The sequence below is a fragment of the Peromyscus californicus genome, unplaced genomic scaffold (assembly GCF_007827085.1).
Source record: "Peromyscus californicus insignis strain IS unplaced genomic scaffold, ASM782708v3 Scaffold_4__1_contigs__length_199733344, whole genome shotgun sequence".
Classification (NCBI taxonomy): Eukaryota; Metazoa; Chordata; class Mammalia; order Rodentia; family Cricetidae; genus Peromyscus; species Peromyscus californicus.
In genome coordinates, this window is record NW_026294562.1 from 182,455,775 (window position 1) to 182,477,494 (window position 21,720).

At 44.6% G+C, this 21,720-nt stretch overlaps 1 protein-coding gene across 5 annotated transcripts; it reads right to left on the reverse strand.

Moving 5' to 3' along the window:
• Nucleotides 1-1,621: 1,621 nt before the first annotated feature.
• LOC128095523 (zinc finger protein 28-like) lies at nucleotides 1,622-16,863 on the reverse strand. 5 transcript variants are annotated; one of them, XM_052714564.1, is made up of 8 exons: nucleotides 14,638-16,863; nucleotides 13,932-14,023; nucleotides 7,149-7,275; nucleotides 6,885-6,980; nucleotides 5,898-6,049; nucleotides 4,520-4,634; nucleotides 4,122-4,196; nucleotides 1,622-3,396 (listed from the first exon to the last, which is right to left on the reverse strand). In XM_052714564.1, the coding sequence occupies exons 1-8, from the start codon at nucleotides 14,843-14,845 to the stop codon at nucleotides 1,676-1,678; spliced, it is 2,586 nt and encodes an 861-aa protein (XP_052570524.1). In that variant the 5' UTR covers nucleotides 14,846-16,863; the 3' UTR covers nucleotides 1,622-1,675. The 5 variants fall into 5 exon arrangements, with proteins under 5 accessions (XP_052570524.1, XP_052570520.1, XP_052570521.1 ...); XM_052714560.1 differs by lacking the exon at nucleotides 4,122-4,196 and having other exon boundaries at nucleotides 1,622-3,372; nucleotides 14,638-16,860; XM_052714561.1 differs by lacking the exon at nucleotides 4,122-4,196 and adding an exon at nucleotides 13,807-13,853 and having other exon boundaries at nucleotides 1,622-3,372; nucleotides 13,932-14,755.
• Nucleotides 16,864-21,720: the final 4,857 nt, after the last annotated feature.

A 21,720-nucleotide genomic window follows, 5' to 3' on the forward strand; every position in this document is an offset into this window, starting at 1 on the left:
TCTATGAATTCAGTCATCCTGGTCTACATAGCAAGTTCCACGACGGCCAAGGCTTCACAAACAGACCCCTGTCTCAAAATAAATAAATAATAAACAATTCTTTAAAAAAAATACTTTATATGCTTGTTTAATTGTTTCCTGAAGTTGTCACATATCCTCATGGTACTCATTTTGGAAAGATAATTCATAAACATTTTAATATTTTCTATAAATATATTTCATTTATTGAGTTTTATATCATTTAATAATTTCATCTCTTCATAAACCGCTTCATAAGCTGTATTTTTCAAGTTTCTGTTGTTTGTGTTTGGAGTGTGCCTGCGACAGCACTTGTGTGAAGGTGTGAACTCAGGACAACTCGCATGAGTGAGTTTTCTCCTTCTACCACATGAGTTCCAAGGACCAAACTCAGTCATCAGGAATGGCAACAGGAGCCTTTACCTGCTGAGCCATCGCACTGGCCCAATGTTCTTGGGTTTGTTTTTGGTTTTCTGATCAGTGTTTATTATTGCCATGAAGTTAGGAACTTTTGTACCTTCTCCTCCTCCTCAACTGTAAATATCTGTGGCTTAATGTGGCCAGTCTCCAGTGCAGCCATCAACTCTGCCTCTGTGACAAAGCAATGATCACTGCTGTAGCTCAACAAAACTCTACTTTAGCTCTCTGAGCCAAATGGTCCTCATCACGATACAATTTTCCCTCTGAAGACAGAAGGAAGCACCACAAACAATATGTAAGTGACCGTGTGGCTACAAGCCAAGACAACTTCACCTACAGACACTAAAATATAACTTTCACATCATCATCAATGTTTAAAACCACTTAACACATTTTTAGAAATTTAGATTATGGTCCTTACAAAAATAATCAGTTTGCCCCAGAGTTACTTCTTGGATGTTTACCAAGAATGCATTCATAAACCAGTGACTTTAAATAGATCAGATCCTTCAGTTTTCTCATTCATAAATAATTTGTTGGTAGTTTTAAGTACACGTATATAAAACCCTGCACTTTTCCAATTGTTCTGATTCATTTGTTTCAGGTGGCCTACACACTTACATTGTCTATCCTTTTATTGCCATGTGTATAGCAGAGTTGCCTCACTGAAAGTTCTATCACCATACTTACACTCATGTAGTTCAAATCCAAAGCCATGATACAATTCAGCAGTATGGGATCAACTGTTTTGTTTTTATTTAGAGATAGCATCTCACTAAGCTGCCCCGCTGGACTTGAATTCATGAACACTAGGATTACAGGGGAGCCCACCATACAATGGCTTAGCACCAAGTTGTCACGGAAAAGAAGCAAGCCTCATCAACAACTCAGAGACTGCCTTTCTGTTCTGAAATCTGGTTTCTCCTAGCCTCATTCTATTGCATCATTTTTATCAGGGCTGACTAAAATAAAATGACCATTTTCAAAAATAAACCTTTAAAAGAGCCAAATTTTGTTTGCTGAATACTTGGCACAGATCAGGCACTATACTAAGCACACCTTAGGCATTAATACAAGTTTTGATGAGCAAATTAATTAATTTACACTCCAAAAATAACCCAACCTGACTGAAACATGAAGAACAAACCTGTAAGGGACAAAAGGGAACAAAGGGACAGAGAAGTGAACTTAATAGTCCTTTAATAAGTAGTGTAGTGGGGACGGCAATGTTTTGAGATTATGATGATGAAAGGGAGGATGGATTCCACACAAATTTGGAGAAGAGGTCCACAGGACTGGATGTGGAAGGCAAAGAGTGAGTGGACACCTCTTCAGAATGAATTCGTTGATGGTGAGCAAAGTGCGCAGTCTGCCTGAAGGCCTTCCTGCCCTTCTTGCAGTTATACGTTCTCTCTCCAGTATGGACTCTCTTATGTTGGTTAAGATGTCCGATTTGGATGAAGGTTTTCCTACATTCCTTACACTCGTACGGTTTCTTCCCAGAATGAATTCTCTGATGTACACTAAGGGACTGACGATGGCTAAAGGCTTTGCCACAGGCACTGCACTCGTAAGGCTTCTCTCCAGTGTGACATCTACGATGGCAAATGAGGGATGACTTGGTCTTGAATGCCTTCCCACACTCCACACACTCATAAGGCCTCTGGCCGGTGTGGAGTCTCTGATGTTGAGTGCAGGATGAGTTATCCCCAAAGGCCTTCCCACACTCCACACACTTATAGGGCTTCTCTCCAGTATGAACCCTCTGATGTTGAATGAGGTGAGTGGTCTGGCTGAAGGCCTTGCCACATTCCTTGCACTCATACGGCTTCTCTCCCGTATGAGTTTTCTGGTGCTGTGCAAGGTGAGCCTTCTGCGTAAAGGCTTTATTACAAACCTTACATTCATAAGGCTTCTCTCCTGTGTGAATTCTCTGATGAGTGGCAAGCTGTGAGCTGATGCTGAAGGATTTCCCACATTCCCCACACTCGAAGGGCTTCTCCCCCGTATGGATCCGCAAATGACTAGCAAGGTGTATATTCTGCCTAAAAGCTTTCCCACATTCTTTACATTTAAAAGGCTTTTCTCCAGAATGCACTCTTTGATGCTGAGTGAGTGATGCGTGATGGCTGAAGGCTTTTCTGCAAATATCACACTCATACGGTTTTTCTCCAGTATGAATCCTTTGGTGCACAGTGAGGGATGAGCCGTATCGAAAGGATTTGTGACACACATCACATTTGTAAGGCTTCTCTCCAGTGTGAATTCTCCTATGTTGATTAAGCCCTATGTGATCACTGAAGGCTTTACCACAATCGATGCAATCAAAGGGTTTCTCCTCGGTGTGATAGTATCTCCAGTGACGAACAAGGGAGGTGTTCTGTATGAAAGCTTTGCCACACTCGATGCACTCATACGGCTTCTTGCCTGTGTGGCACCTCTGGTGTCGTGCGAAAGAGGAGCCATCACTGAAAGCTTTCCCACACTCATCACATTTATAGGGTTTCTCTCCGGTATGAATTCTCTGGTGAACCGTAAGGGATGAGCTCTGGGTGAAAGTTTTCTTACATTCATTACATTTGAAAAGTTTTTTGCCTGCATAGATTCCTGTTTCTTTTATGACCACTGAATTTGGGGGAAAACTTTTACCTGAATCACAATTATAACTTCTCTCTTCTGAACTGTTCAAATGAAACCATCTTCCAGATTTGATATAAACACAATCTCTCCCCTCTGAGAAGGCTTTGTTCTGAGTAACGGTCTCTTGCTCAAACAGTGTGTCCTTACCATTCCTTTCAAACACACACTCAGAATCCCAATTTTCTCTGAAGGTGGAGCACTCAAGTTCAGTGCTGGAAGTTCTGTCTGCCACCCTTTCGGCCTTTGAGTCCTGCCTTGGAAACAAATCCTGGGCCTCATGTATAGACTGCTGGCCTGAAATAGATGAGGAAACGTGATCTCCTTTATTATGTATCAAGAGGAAGCGATCTTCTGCTTGTCTCCTTGCACTATGACCTCTGTCTACCCTTCCTGCTGGCACAAAGGAGCCACTAGGAATGACATCCTTGTTTCTCTGCAATACCTGAGTCAAAAATTTCAAACTTTACTTCATACAAGTTATCCACATCATGTCTCATCTACTCCATTAGAAGGATTCTTCAATGGTTTACACATGTGTGTGCGCGCACACACACACACACACACACACACACACACACACACACACACACACACACACACACACAAAGCTTCCCCTTCTCCAGTCATCTGCTGATGTCCAGCTGATACGCAAAATAAAACAACTGGGACATTTAACCTTTAAAGATGCCCAAGAAACTGAGAGGCAGACAAGCACCCAACTAGATAAGGAAAAAAGAAAACTACAGGGAAATGAGTTGTTAAAAAAAGGTGAAAAAGGGGTGGGGGATTTAGCTCAGTGGTAGAGAGCCTGCCTAGCAAGCGCAAGGCCCTGGGTTCGGTCCTCAGCTCCAGAAAAAAGAAAAAAAAAAAAAGGTGAAAAGGAAGAAGAGTCATTCTGAAATCTAAGAGTGTGGTTTTTCTCTCCAGACTTGCAAGACTGGGCAGTTTTCAGTGTGTGGTGGTGGTGAGGATTTGCATCCTGACCAAAGCGACAGTGACGTCCCCACACCATCCTCACACTCGCCTGAGAACCAGCCGGGTGCCAGCTCTCTGCACCATAGAGGGCTCCTTCCCTTGCCCCAGTAAAGAGACAAACCCTGTTTTAGAAACCCAGCGTGCTGGCAGTGCTTGCTTATGCTCTTGTCACTCTGCAATGGAGTGAGCTGCTCCTGACTGACAGAAAAGAACGGTTACTACAGGAAGAATCAGAAAGAGGGGGGTCTCCAAGACAGCACTTTTGCCCAGGACTGAGTTTGGTTTCCAGGGCTCCTGTCAGGAGGTGCACAGTCACCTCCAACTACAGCTCCAGGGATCTAACGCCCTCTTCTGACCTCCATTGGCCGCACCACACACACACCTGAAAGTAAATTTCAAAGAAACAAAAAACAAAAAGCAAGGGCCCCTGAAGACAGATTCAGATCCGGGAGGGAGAAGGCCTTACCTGAGGACCCCAGGTCCTCACACGTCTCCCATGTCACATCCTTACAGAAACTCTTGGGAGCTGACACACGCTGCGGAGAGCTGTCTCTAGCCATATCTGGGATGGTCCTCAAGCCCTGAAAAAGTACAAACACACTCCTGAACCCGGGTGACCAGAGTAGGGTGGAATGTGTCCACACACTGTAAAGAGCATACTCTGACCGTATGTGTCACGAGTGCTGAGCTATAGGGGTTCTATTGTGAACTGCCTTCGTGTGTGTGTGTGTGTGTGTGTGTGTGTGTGTGTGTGTGTGTGTGTGTGTGTGTGTGATTAAATAAATAAGATGTCAGGGTGAGGTCGTCGGAGAAAAACAGCTGCCTTCTTCATCAGATCAACCAGACCTCCTTGCAACAGAGCAGCAGGGCAGCCTATGGGTTGATGACTCTCTTAGAGGAGGTGAGAGAGTCACAGGACCCTCACTTGAGACTCAGCCACTCCTCCCAGACATCTGAATGCAGTGCTGCCCTAACTGCACATGGGATGGGGTGGGAGTCCTCCATCTATGCCACTATGGAGAAGCCACTGCTCATGATGGGTGAAGACTTTCCAGTGTGGCACTCTGGGGCCACCCACAGTCCTCCCAGCGTCTCCTGACCCATGCTCTGGAAGTAACTCCAATACACACATTAGTTCTCCTGGGTGAACTTTGGTGAAACTGTACTTTGGTGTGCTGGCTAGTTTTAGGTCAAGCTGATAAAGACAGAACTTCAATTAAGGAAATATTCCCACCAGACTGGCCTATAGGCAATCCTGCAGGGTATTTTCTTAATCAGTGATTAATGTGGGCAGGCCCAGCCCATTGTGAGTGGTGCTACCTCTGGACCCATGGTTCAAGATACAAAAACACAGGCTGAATAAGCCATGGGAAGCAAGCCAGTAAGCAGCACTCCTCCATGGCCTCTGCATCAGCTCCTGCCTCCAGGTTCCTTGCCCTGCTTGAGTTTCTGCCCTGACTTCCGTGGATGATGGACTGTAAGATGCTATATGAAAGAATCCTTTCCTCCCCAAGCTGCTTCTGGTCATGGTGTTTTATCACAGCACTAGAAAGCTAACTGAGACATTTGGTCATCAGTTCCTCATGAGGAGGGAGGATGTTCTCATCTTCTCAGGGAGGAATTCTCCCAGCAGGGGGAACAGGAGGAACTACTGAGACCCTGCCCAGAGTTCTCAGATGCTCACTCTAAATCACACTTCAGTCACCTGAAGAGCTTGTTTGGGACTCATCCCTCCACCCCCTCTATTTGTGCACATGCGCGTGCGCGCAAGAATGTATGCACATGAGCATTTCCCCACTGTCTAAGGAATCATAAAGGGCTGCCTGAAGTTTACCTGCACTTACCCTCAGTGTCTGGAACACAGCATCGCCATCCCAGTTTCCCCCTAACACAGAGCACTTGGGTCTACAGTGCAGGAGCTGTTTTTTCACCATGGCCTGGGAAAACTTTCCTTCACGTAAGTCCTTTGGAGGGAACTTCTGCACAGCCTTTAAGTCTAAAAGATAGTAACAAAGCAAATAGCCCTTATTATTTGTTGTTTGTGGGAGGTTGCGGGGGTGGAGCACAGGTGTGATGTACAGATAATACATGCAGGCAAAATACCCATACACACAAAATAATTTTTAAAAATGAAAAATGAGTTCAATTCCCAGTGACCACATGGAGGCTCACAACCATCTATAATGAGATCTGGTGTCCTCTTCTAGCCTGTAGGAATACATGCAGGCAGAACACTGTATACATAATAAATAAATAAATCTTTAAAAATAATAATACTAATAAATGAAGTCAATGGAGCTGAACAGGTGGCTCAGCGGTTAAGATCACTTGCTGCTCTTCCAGAGGACCAGGGTTCAATTACCAGCACTTGAATGGTGGCTCACAACTCTAACTGTGGTTCCAGGAGAGCTACTGTCCTCTTTGCAGGCACCAGGCATGCGAGTGCTGCAGTGTCCAGATAGAAACACAGGCAAAACACTCACATACACAAAATTATTAAAACGAAAAGACAGAGTGATAGAGGAAGACCTCTGACCCCTGGCCTACATACAAACACACACACAGGTGTGTTCACCTAAACATATGCATGTACACACACATAAACACATATGTATACATATTTTTTTTTTTTAAGTATGAGTTCCTAAGACTGAAAGGCAAAGAAGGGATACAGAGAGAAGTCAATTATCTGTCAGGGGATGGAGCCGTGCTGGAGAGCAGAGAGGGAGCATGAGGATGGCAAAGCCATGCCTAAGAGGTCAGAGTGTCTGCGGGAAGGAGCGGGAAAGAAGGCCAGCAGCAGCCACACTGCCCCACTTCCTCACGCTCACCTGGGCACTGGCCTCTTGTCCTCTTTCTTTTCATCACCCAGGGATCTTCTCCTTGTTCCAACAAGGTGATCATATCTGGCTTAGAAGCACAAAGTCCTAGATCCACGAGAAAAACAGAAAAAAGAAAGAAAAACGCGAGGCGGTCATGCTAGAATGGCTGGACAGACCCAGGCGCTGCAGGGATCAGGGGAGAATGAGTGAAAGACTCCAGGGCCACAGGCATGGGCGGGAAGAGGCGGGGGGCAGGAGTGCGGACTCCCTCACCCAGGGACGCCAGGTTCCTGTAGTTGTCCAGCATCACCTTCCAGTACAGACTCCTCTGCTCCGAGCTGAGCCATTCCCACTCCTCCTGGGAGAAAACAACAGCCACATCCCCAAACGTCACCAAGCCCTGAAATGACAAAAATGCATTGCTGCTCAGCCAGTGTCGATGAACACAGGTGACCACGGGGTTCTTAGATGAACTGTGACCTCCCACCTTGTGCTCAAGCCCTCACCCTAGTCCTTTAGGAAGGAAAAGCATCTGGACACTGTCTTTGTCAGGGTTTCTATTGCTGTGACGAAACACCATGACCAAAAGCAAGTGGGGAGGGAAGGGTTCATTATGCTTACACTTCAGCACTGCTGTTCATCACTGAAGGAAGTCAGGACAGGAACTCAAACAGGGCAGGATCCTGGAGGCAGGAGCGGATGCAGGGGCCGTGGAGGGGGGCTGCTTACTGGTTTATTCCTCATGGCTGCTCAGTCTGCTTTCTTATAGAACTCTGGACCACCAGCCCGGGGTGGCCCCACCCATAATGAACTGGGCCCTCCCTCTGTCGATCATTAAGAAACTGCCCTACAGGCCTGCCCACAGCCCCATCTTATGGTGACATTTATTGAGGTTCCATTCTCTCAGATGATACAGCTTGTGTCAAGCTGACATAAAACTAGCCAGCACAGGCATGTATTCATATAAAATATCTGTGATCAATTTCTAACAATACATAATGAAAGTCAAGTTGTCCTGAGTACCAGAGGTTCTTAGAGCCTGTCTCCACCTTGTGACACATGTATGGCCTGGAACAGCACAAGGACCAGGAAAGAAACCAAGAGAGGATTCTCAAAAGATCCAAACAGTCGATCCCCCAGCTGGGACCTAAGAGTTGTTATTACCTATCGTTTTCACTGCAAGTTCATTAACACTAAAACATGACCTACATTTTTTTTTCTAAAAAATTTTTCTAAAAAAAAAATGTGTGATAAGAATGAAAACCACTATCAAGTTTTAAAATTAATATAATGCCTTTAGGTGCTGACATGGTGATGCAGGCCTGTAATGCCAGCAGTTGGGAGGCAGAAACTAAAGGGCTCCAAGTTTGAGGCTAGTGTGGAATATACAAAGACAGAGAGACAGAGAGATGCAGGCTATTGGCCATGGTAGCACACGCTGATTTCCAGCACTACAGAGATGGAGGCAGGAATATCAGGAATTGAAGGCCATCTCCAACTAAATATCAAGTTCAAGACCAGCCTGGACTGTGTGAGATCATGTCTCAAAATACAAAATTTGGAATGGGATGGGAGAGGAGAGGAGGGAAGGGAAGGAGAAGGGAGGGGAGGGGAATGGAGAGGAGAGGAGAGGAGAGGAGAGGAGAGGAGAGGAGAGGAGAGGAGAGGAGAGGAGAGGAGAGGAGATGGAAGATATTAAGGAAATATTGTGTCTCAAAACGCAAGTTGTGGAATCAGAAGAACAGGGTGGTGTCTTGGTTAGGGTTACTATTAATGTGATGAAACCCCATGACCAAAGTACCTTGTGGAGGAAAGGGTTTATTTGGCTTGTGTATCTGCATTGTAGTCCATCACTGAAGAAAATCAGGACAGGGACTCAAACAGGGTAGGATCCTGGAGGCAGGAGCTCATACGGAGGCTATGGAGTTGTGCTGCTTACTGGCTTGCTTCCCAGGGCTTGCTCAACCTGCTTTCCTATAGAACCCAGGACCACTGGCACCACCCACAATAGGCTTGGCCCTCCCTCATCAATCACTGACTAAGAAAATGCCCTTCAACTCTGTCTCCTGGAGGCATTTTCTTAACTGAGGCTCCCTCCTCTCACATGACGTTAGCTCATGTCAAGCTGACATAAAACCATCCAGCAGAGACTGTATGATGCAAACACACCACAGAGTTACCTTGTTTTTCTTTCAGGTCCACATGTACAGGGAGAAATGTACCATAAATGTAGGGAAGGATACACTCTAAAACAATGATGGAGATTCTTCTCAGAGATGAGGATCCTAGTTGGAAGGAATATCCAGGGAATTTCAGATTTGGTCTTTTCAAACTGTGGGCTGACTGGCAAGATGGCTCAGTGGGTAAAGCTGCTAAGCCTGACAATTTGAGTTTGATCTCTGGAATCTATATGGTGAAAAGAGAGAACCTGCAAGTTGTCCTCTGACCACCCCACTGCACACTGACATTAAACACACACACACACACACACACACACACACACACACAGCCTCTCTCAAAAGGAAAGATGGGGAAGAAGGATGGATAAAGCTATCTTGTCAGCCTTCCGATCTGAGAATCCCTCACTGCGCCAAACCTAAGTCCTCACTCAACCAGTCACAAGCTGAACAACACCTGAGCTGCTCTGCTGGACGGTCTGTGTGATAGAAACCTAAGTTCCCACAAGTCAGAGCCTGTGAATAAGACACCATCATAACGTTAGCCTGCTGCCAAACTCTGAAGGCACTTTAACTCAATCATAGAAAGACAAGATGAAATGTTTTTTGTTTGTTTGCTTGTTTGTTTTGGTTTTTCAAGACAGGATTTCTCTGTGTAGTTTTGGTGCCTGTCCTAGATCTCGCTCTGTAGACCAGGCTGGCCTTGAACCCACAGAGATCTGCCTGGCTCTGCCTCCCAACTGCTGGGATTAAAGACATGTGCCACCAACGCCCAGCAATGAAATAGTTTTTAAGTGATTATCTGTGTATGTGGGTGTGACTCTGTGTGTGTGTGTGTGTGTGTGTGTGTGTGTGTGTGTGTGTGTGTGTGTGTGTATGTGTAGGCCGGGGCAATGCTGTGTTTCTTCCTCATTCATGTTCTGCTTAAAAAAAGAAAATAGGTGTTGGACTGAACTCAGGTCCTCACACTTGCCCTGCAAACGCTTTCCCGGCTGAGCTAGCTCCATAGCTGTTAGTAAACTCCTGATGGGGATTCCCTAAGCTGCAGACTGAAAGAGTCTATGCAGTCTTTGTCATCTGGCAACACTTGCAGAGCTGAGAACTGTTCTGTGAGCTTGAGCAAAACATGAGCCTAAAACAAATGCTGCTCAGCTCTCAACTTTCTGGCTATATCCTGCCACAAAGAGCACTGACTGCTTTTTGGTAGGCATCTCACTACGAAGGATCAACACTAGTGTCCTGAGTTGACCAGAAGCTAAATACCTTTAATTCTCAAAACTCAGCAAGATCTGGCAGTAGAAACCTTCAACTATACTAATATCCAAACATTTCAGTGCAGACACAGTATTTCAAATAGTGTCCAAAGGCAGAACTAGTGGCCATCAGTTGATGCAAAGACACATAACTGGCCTAAGTACCGAGAATAAGTGAATGTCGAGTGCTCAGCCCAGAATGGGACACCTTAATCATTCCCATACCCCAAAGGCTCAGGGCACATTATGGAAAAACTAGAAGACAGGGAGGAGTGCTGTGACATGCTGTGCTGTGGAACAATCTTTTTATACAATATGAATATGTATCACTCTCATTGGTGAATGAAGAGCTGACATGTCGATAGCTAGGCAGGATTTTGGGGGCAGAGGAATGCTGGGAAGAAGGGAGGAGTCTCAGGAGTCATGAGGAGATGCGGAGAGAAGCAAGATGAATGTGCCATGCTAAAAGAAATACCGATATGTGGGAGAGCATAGATAAGAAATATGAGTTAATTTAAAATGTAAAAGTTAGCTAGTAACAAGCCTGAGCTATTAGCCAATCATTTATAATTAATAATGAGTCTCTGTGTGGTTATTTGGGAAGTGGCAGGTGGGACAGAAGAGTCCGCCTACCACTCTGCGTTCTGGATATGACAAGGCTGTTACACTCATGAGCTACTGAGCTGTGGTCACCTGCACAAGACCAAATCAACAAGGGCAGGCAGCAGCCAGCACTAACCGATTCAGTAATTCGCAGAAAAAGAAAATGATATGAAGCAGGGGTTAGGGGTTGGGGGAGGGAGGAGTCTTGGTGTCTATGATTAACATACATGGTTCACACACAAAATTGGCAAAGAGTAAGTAAAAGATACTCTCTTTCAAAATAGTGAAAGGAGGCAAGACGTTGACTATTTATACAGGAACCCTTACATTCTCACATGATCTTCCACAGGCTTTTTACAGGGCCAAGTCCTAGAGTTCCAACTTCGTGATTCTGGATGCTCTGTCTTGCACTCATCTTTTTTTTTCTTTTCTTCAGATTTTTAAATACTTTTCATATATGCTTTACTAAACATCCATCTTTCTATTTTTTTTATCTATATGTTCTTAGAAATTTTTGAATTCGAGAAAATGATGCCTATTTAGTGAAATATGAAAGACCACATTGTGTATACAGCAATGCAGTTTACATTAAGTGGCACCACAATAGAATGGTTTTATAGGGTTTTTTGGTGTCAATTTGGTTTTGGTTTTTCAAGACAGGGTTTCTCTGGATAGCCCTGGCTGTCCTGGAACTTGCTCTGTAGACCAGGATGGCCGTGAACTCAGAGATCCACCTGCCTCTGCCTCCCCAGTGCTGGAAATAAAAGGGCGTGCGCCACCACAATTTTATAGTTTTTAAACAGAAATAAAAAAGGAAAATCTTCAGATTACAAAACTCCTCCCCCTAAAACAATTGTTTTAGAAATCACTTTTTCTTTTTTTGGTTTTTTGAGACAGGGTTTCTCTGTGTAGCTTTGTGCCTTTCCTGGAACTCACTTGGTAGCCCAGGCTGGCCTCGAACTCACAGAGTTTCGCCTGGCTCTGCCTCCCGAGTGCTGGGATTAAAGGCATGCACCATCACCGCCCAGCTAGAAATCACTTTTTCTAAGTGGGCCAATGTAACAAATATGTCATGTCTGGGTCCTATTGCACGCATATCTATTCTCCCTAGCATTTGTGACTGCCTTGTCACCATCAAGGAGACTAGAATTTGGTGACCCTCAAAGGAGAGAAAAGCAGTCAGATGTTTTCTTAAACTGGCAATAATTGGTTCTGACTTCCCCTTTCTGAAACAAAATCTTGCCCTGATGCCTTGGCTCAACCCAAACTCCTGGGCTCAAGACGCTGCTGGGATGACATATGGCAGGATCCTGAATACTTGAGACAACAGAGCCTGCCACCACACCTGGCGCTCTCCCTCCTCCCTTTTATTCTTTTACATTCTCTCTCTCTCTCTCTCTCTCTCTCTCTCTCTCTCTCTCTCTCCCTCCTCTCCCCCTCACGTGTGTGCGTGTGTGTGTGCGCACATGCGCTCACATGCCGGGTTTATGTGTTGAGATCCAAACTCTGGTCCCCCACTGACCTAACCCAAGATTTGAGATTTTAAAGGGTATGATTATGAAATGAGAAGACAATTTTCCAGAAACAAAGAGAATGAAGGTGAAGGGCAGATGTCGGCGATACCGAGGAACCACATCTCAGCCGGCTTCTCGTTATTTTGGGGATGACACAGAAAGAGCTGACATGCAGAGTACTCTCTGGCACCCAGAAGAGAAAGGAGTAGAAGCAGAGGTCACAGAAGCTCAGAGGCATGAGGCCCAGAAGAAGAGATAATGATGAAGGCCTGGTGTGGCTATGTATACCTTTAATCCCAGCATTCAGGAGGCAGAGACAAGCAGATCTCCATGAGTTCAAGGCCATCTACATAGCGAGCCCATGGTCAGCCAAGACTACATAGGGAGACCCTATCTCAAAATCAAAGGAAATAGACAAAAGACGTCCCAGATCCACGTTAGGGAATCTGGATTTCCGCATGCTTTCTTGACTTTCTGTCAACGGGTTTTGATTCTTAGAGATCAAGAGATGTTTTTAAATTTAAAGTTATTTCTAAAAAAACTATTATTACATTTATTGTGTGTGGGTGTATACAAGCACACACATTAATGTCACAAGACAACTTTCAGGAGTCATTTTTCTTTTTCCTACATGTGGCTCCCTGGGATTAAACACAGGTTGTCCAGCTGGGCAGTAAGTATCTTTACTCACTGAACCATTTCACCAGCTCAATTAAAAATTGTGTGGGGGGGGGGTATGTGCCCATGAGTATACAGTTCCTGTGCCCCTGCCACGACCAGCATGCTGAGCAGCCTCCTTTACTGCGTTGAGACAGGGTTTCTCACTAAACTAGAAGTTCACCTTTTTGTCCAGGCTGCTGGGCCAGAGAGCTCTAGAATGCATCTGCCTCTGCCTGGAAATGCTGAGGTCTACAGGAACACACTTGCCTTCTGACCCTGGTACTGAGGATTCAAACGCAGGTCCTCATACTGACAGAGCAAGTGCTCTTACCCACTGAGCCCTTGACTCAATCCCCTAAGTGGGGCTTAGCCATAATATATTTCTCCTATGTTTCTCAAAGAAATCAGGTAGAAAGTTTGCTGCGTTTCTGAATGTAAGAATCCTTCTGAAGCAGGGCTTGATAGCATACACCTTTCATCCCAGCACTCAGGAGAGAGGCACACAGATCTCAGTAGTTCAAGGCCAGCCTGGTCTACATAGTGAGTTCTAAGGCAATCAGGACTATGTAGATAGACCTTGTCAAAAAACAAAGCCCTTCTGAGACAAGTGGAACAACAAAGGGGTACACCATTTCTTCCACCAAGAAAGAACAGTTTCGATGAAAAGGAAGGAGGAGGAAGAGCCCTGATCAGTTTGAAGCTTTCCCTGTAGCCCATCACTCACCAGAGTATGAGGAAACAGCACCCAGGACAGGTCTCTTAAACTGAAAACTTTTCAGAGAAAATAAACATCATTAAGTGTTGAAAAGGCAAGACTATTTCAGGGAGCAGAGAGAAAATGTGACTCACCTGACACCTGGCTTCCAGTTTAGTCCCTGGAGGGGCAGCTTCCTGTTTGCGGTTGATCTCCTGGAGGAAGTTGGTATCTCTGGAAAGCAGAGCTGGGGAAAAGGAAGGACTAGACACCAAGTCTACACAAGACTACACCCTACACGAGCAGGGTCAGACCATTTTGAAAAGATAAGATGAGATCCCGTTATTACCCTGTGCCAGAGTAGGGAGAGGCTAGGATGAGGAGTTTGGTTGTCTCTTTTTTAAAAGTTTATGTGTGTGTGTGTGTGTGTGTGTGTGTGTGTGTGTGTGTGTGTGTGTGTGTGTTGCCTGCATGTATATACGTGCACCACGTGCGGGTCTTGTGCCCATGAAGTTCAGAAGAGGGGATTATATCCCTTGCAACTGGACTTAGGGATGGTTGTGAGCCACCATGAGCCATCTCTCCAGCCCCCCCTGAGAGTTTCATCTCTTGAAGCATGGGCATGGAGACAAGTCTAAACTAAGGTGACCCCGGAGACGTCTACGTCCCCCGCTACACTTCTGCTGTACTGCTCTGGCTCAAAGTTGAGCTTTCAAGGATTGATTGCCGTCTAACATCACACTCAGAGCCCAGAGACACCATCTCCAGCAACAAGGCCTCGAGAACCTTAGGACCTTACCCTCCCTTCACACCCCGAACAGATTCATCTTTGTCCACTCAGCCGGGACACAAGCCACTCACCTTTGTGCGCAGGCCCCGAGGTCACCGCTTCATGCCCGCCTTGGGAGGCCAGGCCACTCTTGGAGCGCGGCCTTCCCCGGGCGGGACGCCCACGAGCGGCTGTAGTTCCCACCGCGGGACCTCCCCCAGCCCTGGGCTTTGTGCAGAGGGTGCCGCGCCCCAGGAGGGCCCGGGGCTCTCGCTGCCCCCCACTCGCCACCTCCCGCATGCCACACGAGGGACTCAAGCTCTCCCGGGCAGGCCGCAGACGCCCTCCAAGGCCGAGACTCACGGACACACCCCCGGACACACCCGCACCCTGCAGGCCACGCCCGCCACGCCCTGGCCAGCCACGCCCTCTCCCTGCCTAACCCGGCCCTGAAGGTTCCGACCCCTAGGCAGTTCAGCCCGAACGCGCCGGAAGTGGGCTTTGCTTGCGCCCAATGCCCGCTGGGAAATGTAGTTCCCAGACGGGAACTCGGTCGCGCCAAGCCAAGCTCAGTCTGTCCTGCCCCAGGATGCTGAGAAGATCAGGACTGTGAACCACTGTTCCCTGCCCGAAACACGGATCGCGCGAGATACAAAACAGTTCCCCAGAGGTCTCTGGGAGTTGAGGTGGCAGTCGGAGCGTTCGTGCGCGGTGGCAGGGCGACCGGAGCGTTGTTTGAGGTTGATTTGACTGAGGGGAGTTGGGAGATGTCGTGAATTGGGCTGGGCTAATGCAGGCCTTGACAAATCCACAGTGGTTTTTGGTTGGAGGTGCTTGTCAGTTTGGGATTTAGTTGCTGCGATCACCTCCTTCCATTCTCCCCAGACCCCCTCAACTCTAATACATGGTGTTCAGAAGGCCCCTCTACATGCACAGCCAGGTCCTAGGTCCTAGGTCTGCAGTCTTTCCTAGATTTTCTTCTGGGATGAACCTTTATAACCAACTGAATCCAGTTAGTGCTCCCTGCATGCACATGGTTGCATGATCATCCACTTGAGCATGGGCAATCTGGTTGGGGGGCGGGCACATCCTCAAAGAAAAATGACTCCCTCTCGCCCAGCTGCCTTCATTTGCCAATAGCTCCTCAGCTAGGTGTGGAGGGGTAAGCCTTTCTGTCCATTCTGGAATATTGATTGGCCCGATCTTGTGCAGATAATCACAGTTCTTGTGAGCTCATGAGCACAACGGTCATGACATGTCCAGAAGCATTCCGCAGCACTCATCGCTACTCTCAGACTCTTACATTCTTTCTGCTCCCTCTTGTATGATGTTCCCCGAGCCTTCAGAAGGTCGCATTTAGGGCTATGGGCTGTTCGTTTTTGTCATTCAATCATCTAAGAGAGTGCTGCCTAGTGTCATAGCTCCAGTGACCTCTTCTCACTATTTGCTATTATTGCACCCACCACCAGCCCCATTTCCTGCCTCTAGATTGGTCTCCTTTTCCAAAGGACTCATGATCTCAATAACTGAATTAAAATGACCTCCTGACTAGAGCAATCCAAGGAAGCCTTGAGACACATGTGCAGAATAAACAAGGTTGACACAATTCAGTGTCACAGAAAAGGCTGTTCCAGAGTCAGACAGACCAACAGCTGAATAACTGATAGACACTGACTGCTTCTTGTCTCTTCAGCGTCTGTTGTCATACTTCATGCTAGCAGAGTACACACTAATTTTGAATCCATCAATAAGGAATTATAGTATAATGGTTCTGTTTCCAGGCAAAGGGACTGACAGCACAAAGTAAGGATATCATATATTCTTGCTTATCAGGTAGCAAACAGAATGTACAACACTAATATAAAGGGATTTACAAACCTCCAAAATATTTGAGAATTAGCACTACCCCAACTATTGAATCAAATCAAAAAGCACATTTTGAGGAAAATATAAAAAATATTTTGAAAGAAAAAAAAAGAATCAATGGGCTGGAGAGATGCTCAGTGTTTAAGAATGCATACTGTTTTTGCAAAAGACCTGAGTTCAGTTGGGAGCTTACAATCACATGTAACTCCAGCTCCAACGCCCTCTTCTGGCCTCCAAGGACATCTGCACACATGAGCACATACCCACACAGAGGCACACATAATTAAAAGTAAACCTTTCTGAACAACAGGACTAGATGATACATATAAAAGTATCATGCAGTATCCTCTAACTTGAATGAAATAGCCAAGTAGATTTTTTTTTTGAATTCTGAAAATCAAATTTTAGAACTAAATGAAAATGGAAGTACATGTCCAGACTTGTGACTGGCAACTGAAGAGATTTTTTTTTTTCAGAAAAAAAAAACAAAAACAAAAACAAGAGTATTCAATGAAGAGATCAGAAAAAAAAAAAAAAAAAGAAGCTCAAAACTAAGCTTCCATCTTAAAAATAAAAATTGGATAAAGAATAACAAAGTAAACCAAGGGCTGGAAAGAGGAAGCAAGGGGCAGACAGACATATATACACACATAGAGACAGAGACAGAGGGAGAGGAGAATCAGTGAAATTCCAAACAGAATATTAAGAAAAATCAATGAAACAAAGAGCTTTGAAAAAATAAATAAAACCCATGCATAGATAGATAGATAGATAGATAGATAGATAGATAGATAGATAGATAAATAGATAGATCCAAACTGCCCAAGAAACAAAAAGGGAAAGGGCAGATGTAGGGGCACATGTCTTTAATAACACTCAGAAGGCAGAAGCAGGCAGATATCTGTGAGTTCAAGACCAGCCTGGTCTATGTAGCAAGTTCCAGGCCAGCCAGGACTACATAGTGAGTCTCAGTCTAATTTTTTTTAAAAAGGAAACAGGAACATATTAATAAAATGAACACATCAATACTTTTCTCAGAGGCATTTTTTTGTTTTGTTTTGTTTTTTGTTTTGAGATGTTTTTGTTATGGAGTCTGGCAAAGTGTTCACTGTTTTAGTTTGTTCATTTTTAGTTTTAGTTTTGTCCTAGGGTCAAATTCCAGGGCCTGACATAAGCTAGGCAAATGTGCTATAAGAGATAAATGATCAAATACTGTAGGCAATGTCATTCCCATTAATAGGTAGACAAAACAAACCTGTATCTTAAAAGAACTCACAAATCACCAAACTTGCTTAAGAAATGGATCATTGGAATAGCCATGTGCCTTGGGAAATTACAAAGTAGTGTCCCTCGTGAACACAGATGTGATAATCCTTCACTTACATTACCTAATAGAACCAAGTAATGTATTTAAGATAGAGTAAGAGAATACTCTTCATTTGTTTTTGCTTTTGATTTGTTTTTTGAGACAGGGTTTCTCTGGGTAGCCCTAGCTGTCCTCGAACTCAGAAATCTACCTGCTCTGCCTCCTAAATGTAGAGTTTAAAGGTGTGTGTCACCACTGCCTGGCAAACAGAATATTCATTATCCAAAATGTTTCAGACCAATAGTGTTAGATTATTTTTGTTAGAAATTTTTCTGATTTGGGATTATGTGCATACCATAATGAAATATTTTAGGGATGAATCCAAAGTCTAAATATAAAGTCCATTTATGCTTCAAAAACACCTCATATAACCTGGAGGTAATTTTATACTAATTTTAACGAAAACAATCTTGCAGCATTGTCACCTGAGAGATTGATTTTTATTTTATGTGCATGAGTGTTTTGCTTTCATGTATTTCATGTGCATTGGGTACATACAGTGCCCATGGAGGCAAGAAAAGAGCATCAGATCCCCTGTTACTGGTGTTACAGACAGTTGTGAGCTGCTACGTGGGTGATGGGAATCAAATCCAAGTCCTCTGCAAAAGCAGCAAGTGCTCTTGACCTCTGAGCCATCTCCCTAACCCCAGGAATTTAACGAATTCCCCCCCAAGTGCCTGCCTTGAGACTTTTATCAGGGTCTAGAACAGATGCTACAAGTGGCCAAGGATACTAATCTGAGGGATATCAAATGAATCTAAGCACACTGAGTTCTTTAGTTCACTTTATTCTTCTAGGTCAATTCTATCTGCACAGTTTCAGCCCTGTCCTCACACAGCTCCTCTCTGTGCCTAGTTTTTCTGTCCTCATAGTTTTAGGAGGCTCCTATGCTTTTGACTTGATCTATGTCCTCTGTCCCTTCATCCTCCATCTCACCTTCCTAGCTCCTTACTCCTGGCTCTCAGAAAACTCTACCCAAGATCTGCTTTACCCTCTACAGAACTTCTGTCTTCCTCTTCTCTCTCTGGACACATGGTTCTGTGTCCTCTATTCCTGCCTTACCCTTCACTCTGTCTCTCCTCTCTGGCCACAGAGTTCCGTGTCTGCCTGTGGAATTCCGCTCCAGTCCTTACAGGACCTGGTTATGCAAAAATCCCTGTTGTCCTCAGTCAGTCTCTCTGCCACGCCCCTAGTCTGAGCTTCATTTGCACAAGAAACAAAGCTGTGCATCTAAATAGCCTGCTTGTCTCCTAGGTTCAGTGGGGGAGTTAGTTACCTAGATGTTCAACAGGTCTGGGAAGCTTAGATGTTTGCCAAATGGTCTATAGTATTTGGGCTCACAAGAATTTCATAGCAGAAAACAACTGAAATATTAAAAACTGGATAACACCAAATATTCCATAATAAATGGCTTGCCCTTTGACAGACCCTTGGCCAGTCAAAATTCAGCTTTAATACACAGCTGAATCTCTACAATATATTCTTGCAGCTGGCAAGAGTAATTTGATATCAATTTTTTAGTTTTCCTATTTTTTTATTATAACTTGTTACATGACTACTTGTGATATCACATAAGCACCCAGAAAGCTTCAGACTTTGGAGCATTTTAGATTCCAAATGTTCATATTAAAGATGCTCAATTTGGATACTTCAAGACCACCTGGGGTTCATTCAGGAATGCAACACTAGTTCAACATTCAAAAATCAATTTATGTAACTTAACATGGTTAACAAGCTAAATAAAAATTAGTCAACCCTGTAGACTTAAGAACAGTGGTTCTCAACCTTCTAATGCTGTGACCCTTCAATACAGTTCTTCATGTTCATAAAATTATTTCTGTTGCTACTTCATACCTGTAATTTTGCTAGTTATGAATCATAATGTAATATCTGATATGCAGGATATCTGATATGCAACCCCTGTGAAGGGGTCACTCAACCCCCAAAGGGGTTGCAACCTGCAGGTTGGGAACTGCTGACTTACAACCACAGAATTATTACCATGATCCAAGAGCCAGGACCTCTACAAGAGCTAAACTCCCAGGGGCTGCCCTGATAGAAGCCGGAGCCTAAAGAATTCAGAGTTTGGGAAGGGATTTGGAAGAGAGGTACCACTAGCAGCAGCAGCAGCACCCAAAGCAGAAAGAGTCAGAAAAAAAAATACCCTGGTTTCCTCCAACTCTCAGTCTTCAATCTTTGTTGTCATTTCGGACACCAATTGGCAAAAGCTTCTAGGAAAAACATCTGCAGACGTAAACTGAAATATAGTATGCAGGGTGGGATGGGGAGAATGGACTTAATGACAAAAAAAGGAAAGGCGCCAGCCCAGTCTACAACGTGAGCTTCAGGATAGGCACCAAAACTACACTGAGAAACCTCGTCTCAAAAAAAAAGGAAAGACAGGCATACTGTCCAACAGAACTTATCATGAGATGGGGTTGGCAAAAAAACCCTCTGGGACAATTACAGTGGAACAGGGCCCCCTATTTTCCTTTCTACAATATGTACTCATCTTCTTGTCTGTTATCTTTTTTTTTTAAAGATTTATTTATTTATTATGTATACAGTATTCTGTCTGCATATATACCTGCAGGCCAGAAGAGGGCGCTAGCTCTCATTACAGATGGTTGTGAGCCACCATGTGGTTGCTGGGATTGAACTCAGGACCTCTGGAAGAACAGTCAGTGCTCTTAACCACTGAGCCATCTCTGCAGCCCTTTTGTTGTTGTTTTTATACAAGGTCTCACTGTGTGACCCTGGCTACCCTAGAACTCTGTAGACCAGGCTGATCTCAGAGATCCACCCACCTCTACCTCCAGGCTGCTGGAAATAGATATATGTGCCACCAAACCCAGCCACAACCCCACTTTTAAAATTTATTTTAGTTATTTATTTGTATGTATATTCATATGTGCATGTCTATGGGTGTGATTGCCCAGGTGTGCAAGTGTGAAGGGTGTAAGTCGACATTGGGGGTCTATCACCTTCCACCTTATATTTTAAGATAGGATTTCATAATGAACCTGGAGCTCACTGTTTTAGCAAGATTGATCTGCCAGAGGCTTAATAATAAACATTAAAAATGTTTCTTTTTAGATCCACGGCCAGGCCCCAGGTGGAGCTCCATGAGTCCAATTGGCGAGAAAGAGGAGGGTTTGTATGAGCGAGAATTGTTGAGACCAAGGTTGGAAAAAGCACATGGACAAACAGCCAAAGGAATGGAAACACATGAACTATGAACCAATAGCTGAGGAGCCCCCAACTGGATCAGGCCCTCTGGATAAATAAGACAGTTGATTAGCTTGATCTGTTTGGGAGGCATCCAGGCAGTGGGACCAGGACCTGTCCTCAGTGCATGAACTGGCTGTTTGGAACCTGGGGCTTATACAGGGACACTTGGCTCAGCCTGGGAGGAGGGGACTGGACCTGCCTGGACTGAATCTACCAGGCTGAACTCAATCCTCAGAGGAGTCTTTGCCCTGGAGAAGATGGGAATGGGGGGTGGGCTGGGGGGAAGTTGGGGGGAGAACAAGGGAATCCGTGGCTGTTATATAAAATTAAATTTAATAAATAAATTTTAAAAAGTTTCTTTTTTTTCTTGACTATACATACACTTGCATATGTTTTCCCAAACAAACTCTAATCTTTTATTCCAATCTTATTCAAAGTTCTAGGCACTTCCCAAAACAGACTCTACATAACAGACCATATTTAATTTCTTTGCACATAAGGAAAGATAACCTTAGAATTATTAAAACGTTTCAATATTATTAAACTTTAAACATACTACATATGCTAATTGTCATCCACACTTCCAGTTTCTAAATTGTTATGATCACCTAAGCCGTATTCCAAATTCCAGAGTTCATAGTTTGGAAATAGCATTTCTGGTCTAACACATTTTCTAAGCACCCCCATGAGTCAGTGTAGTGAAGTCCTGTAA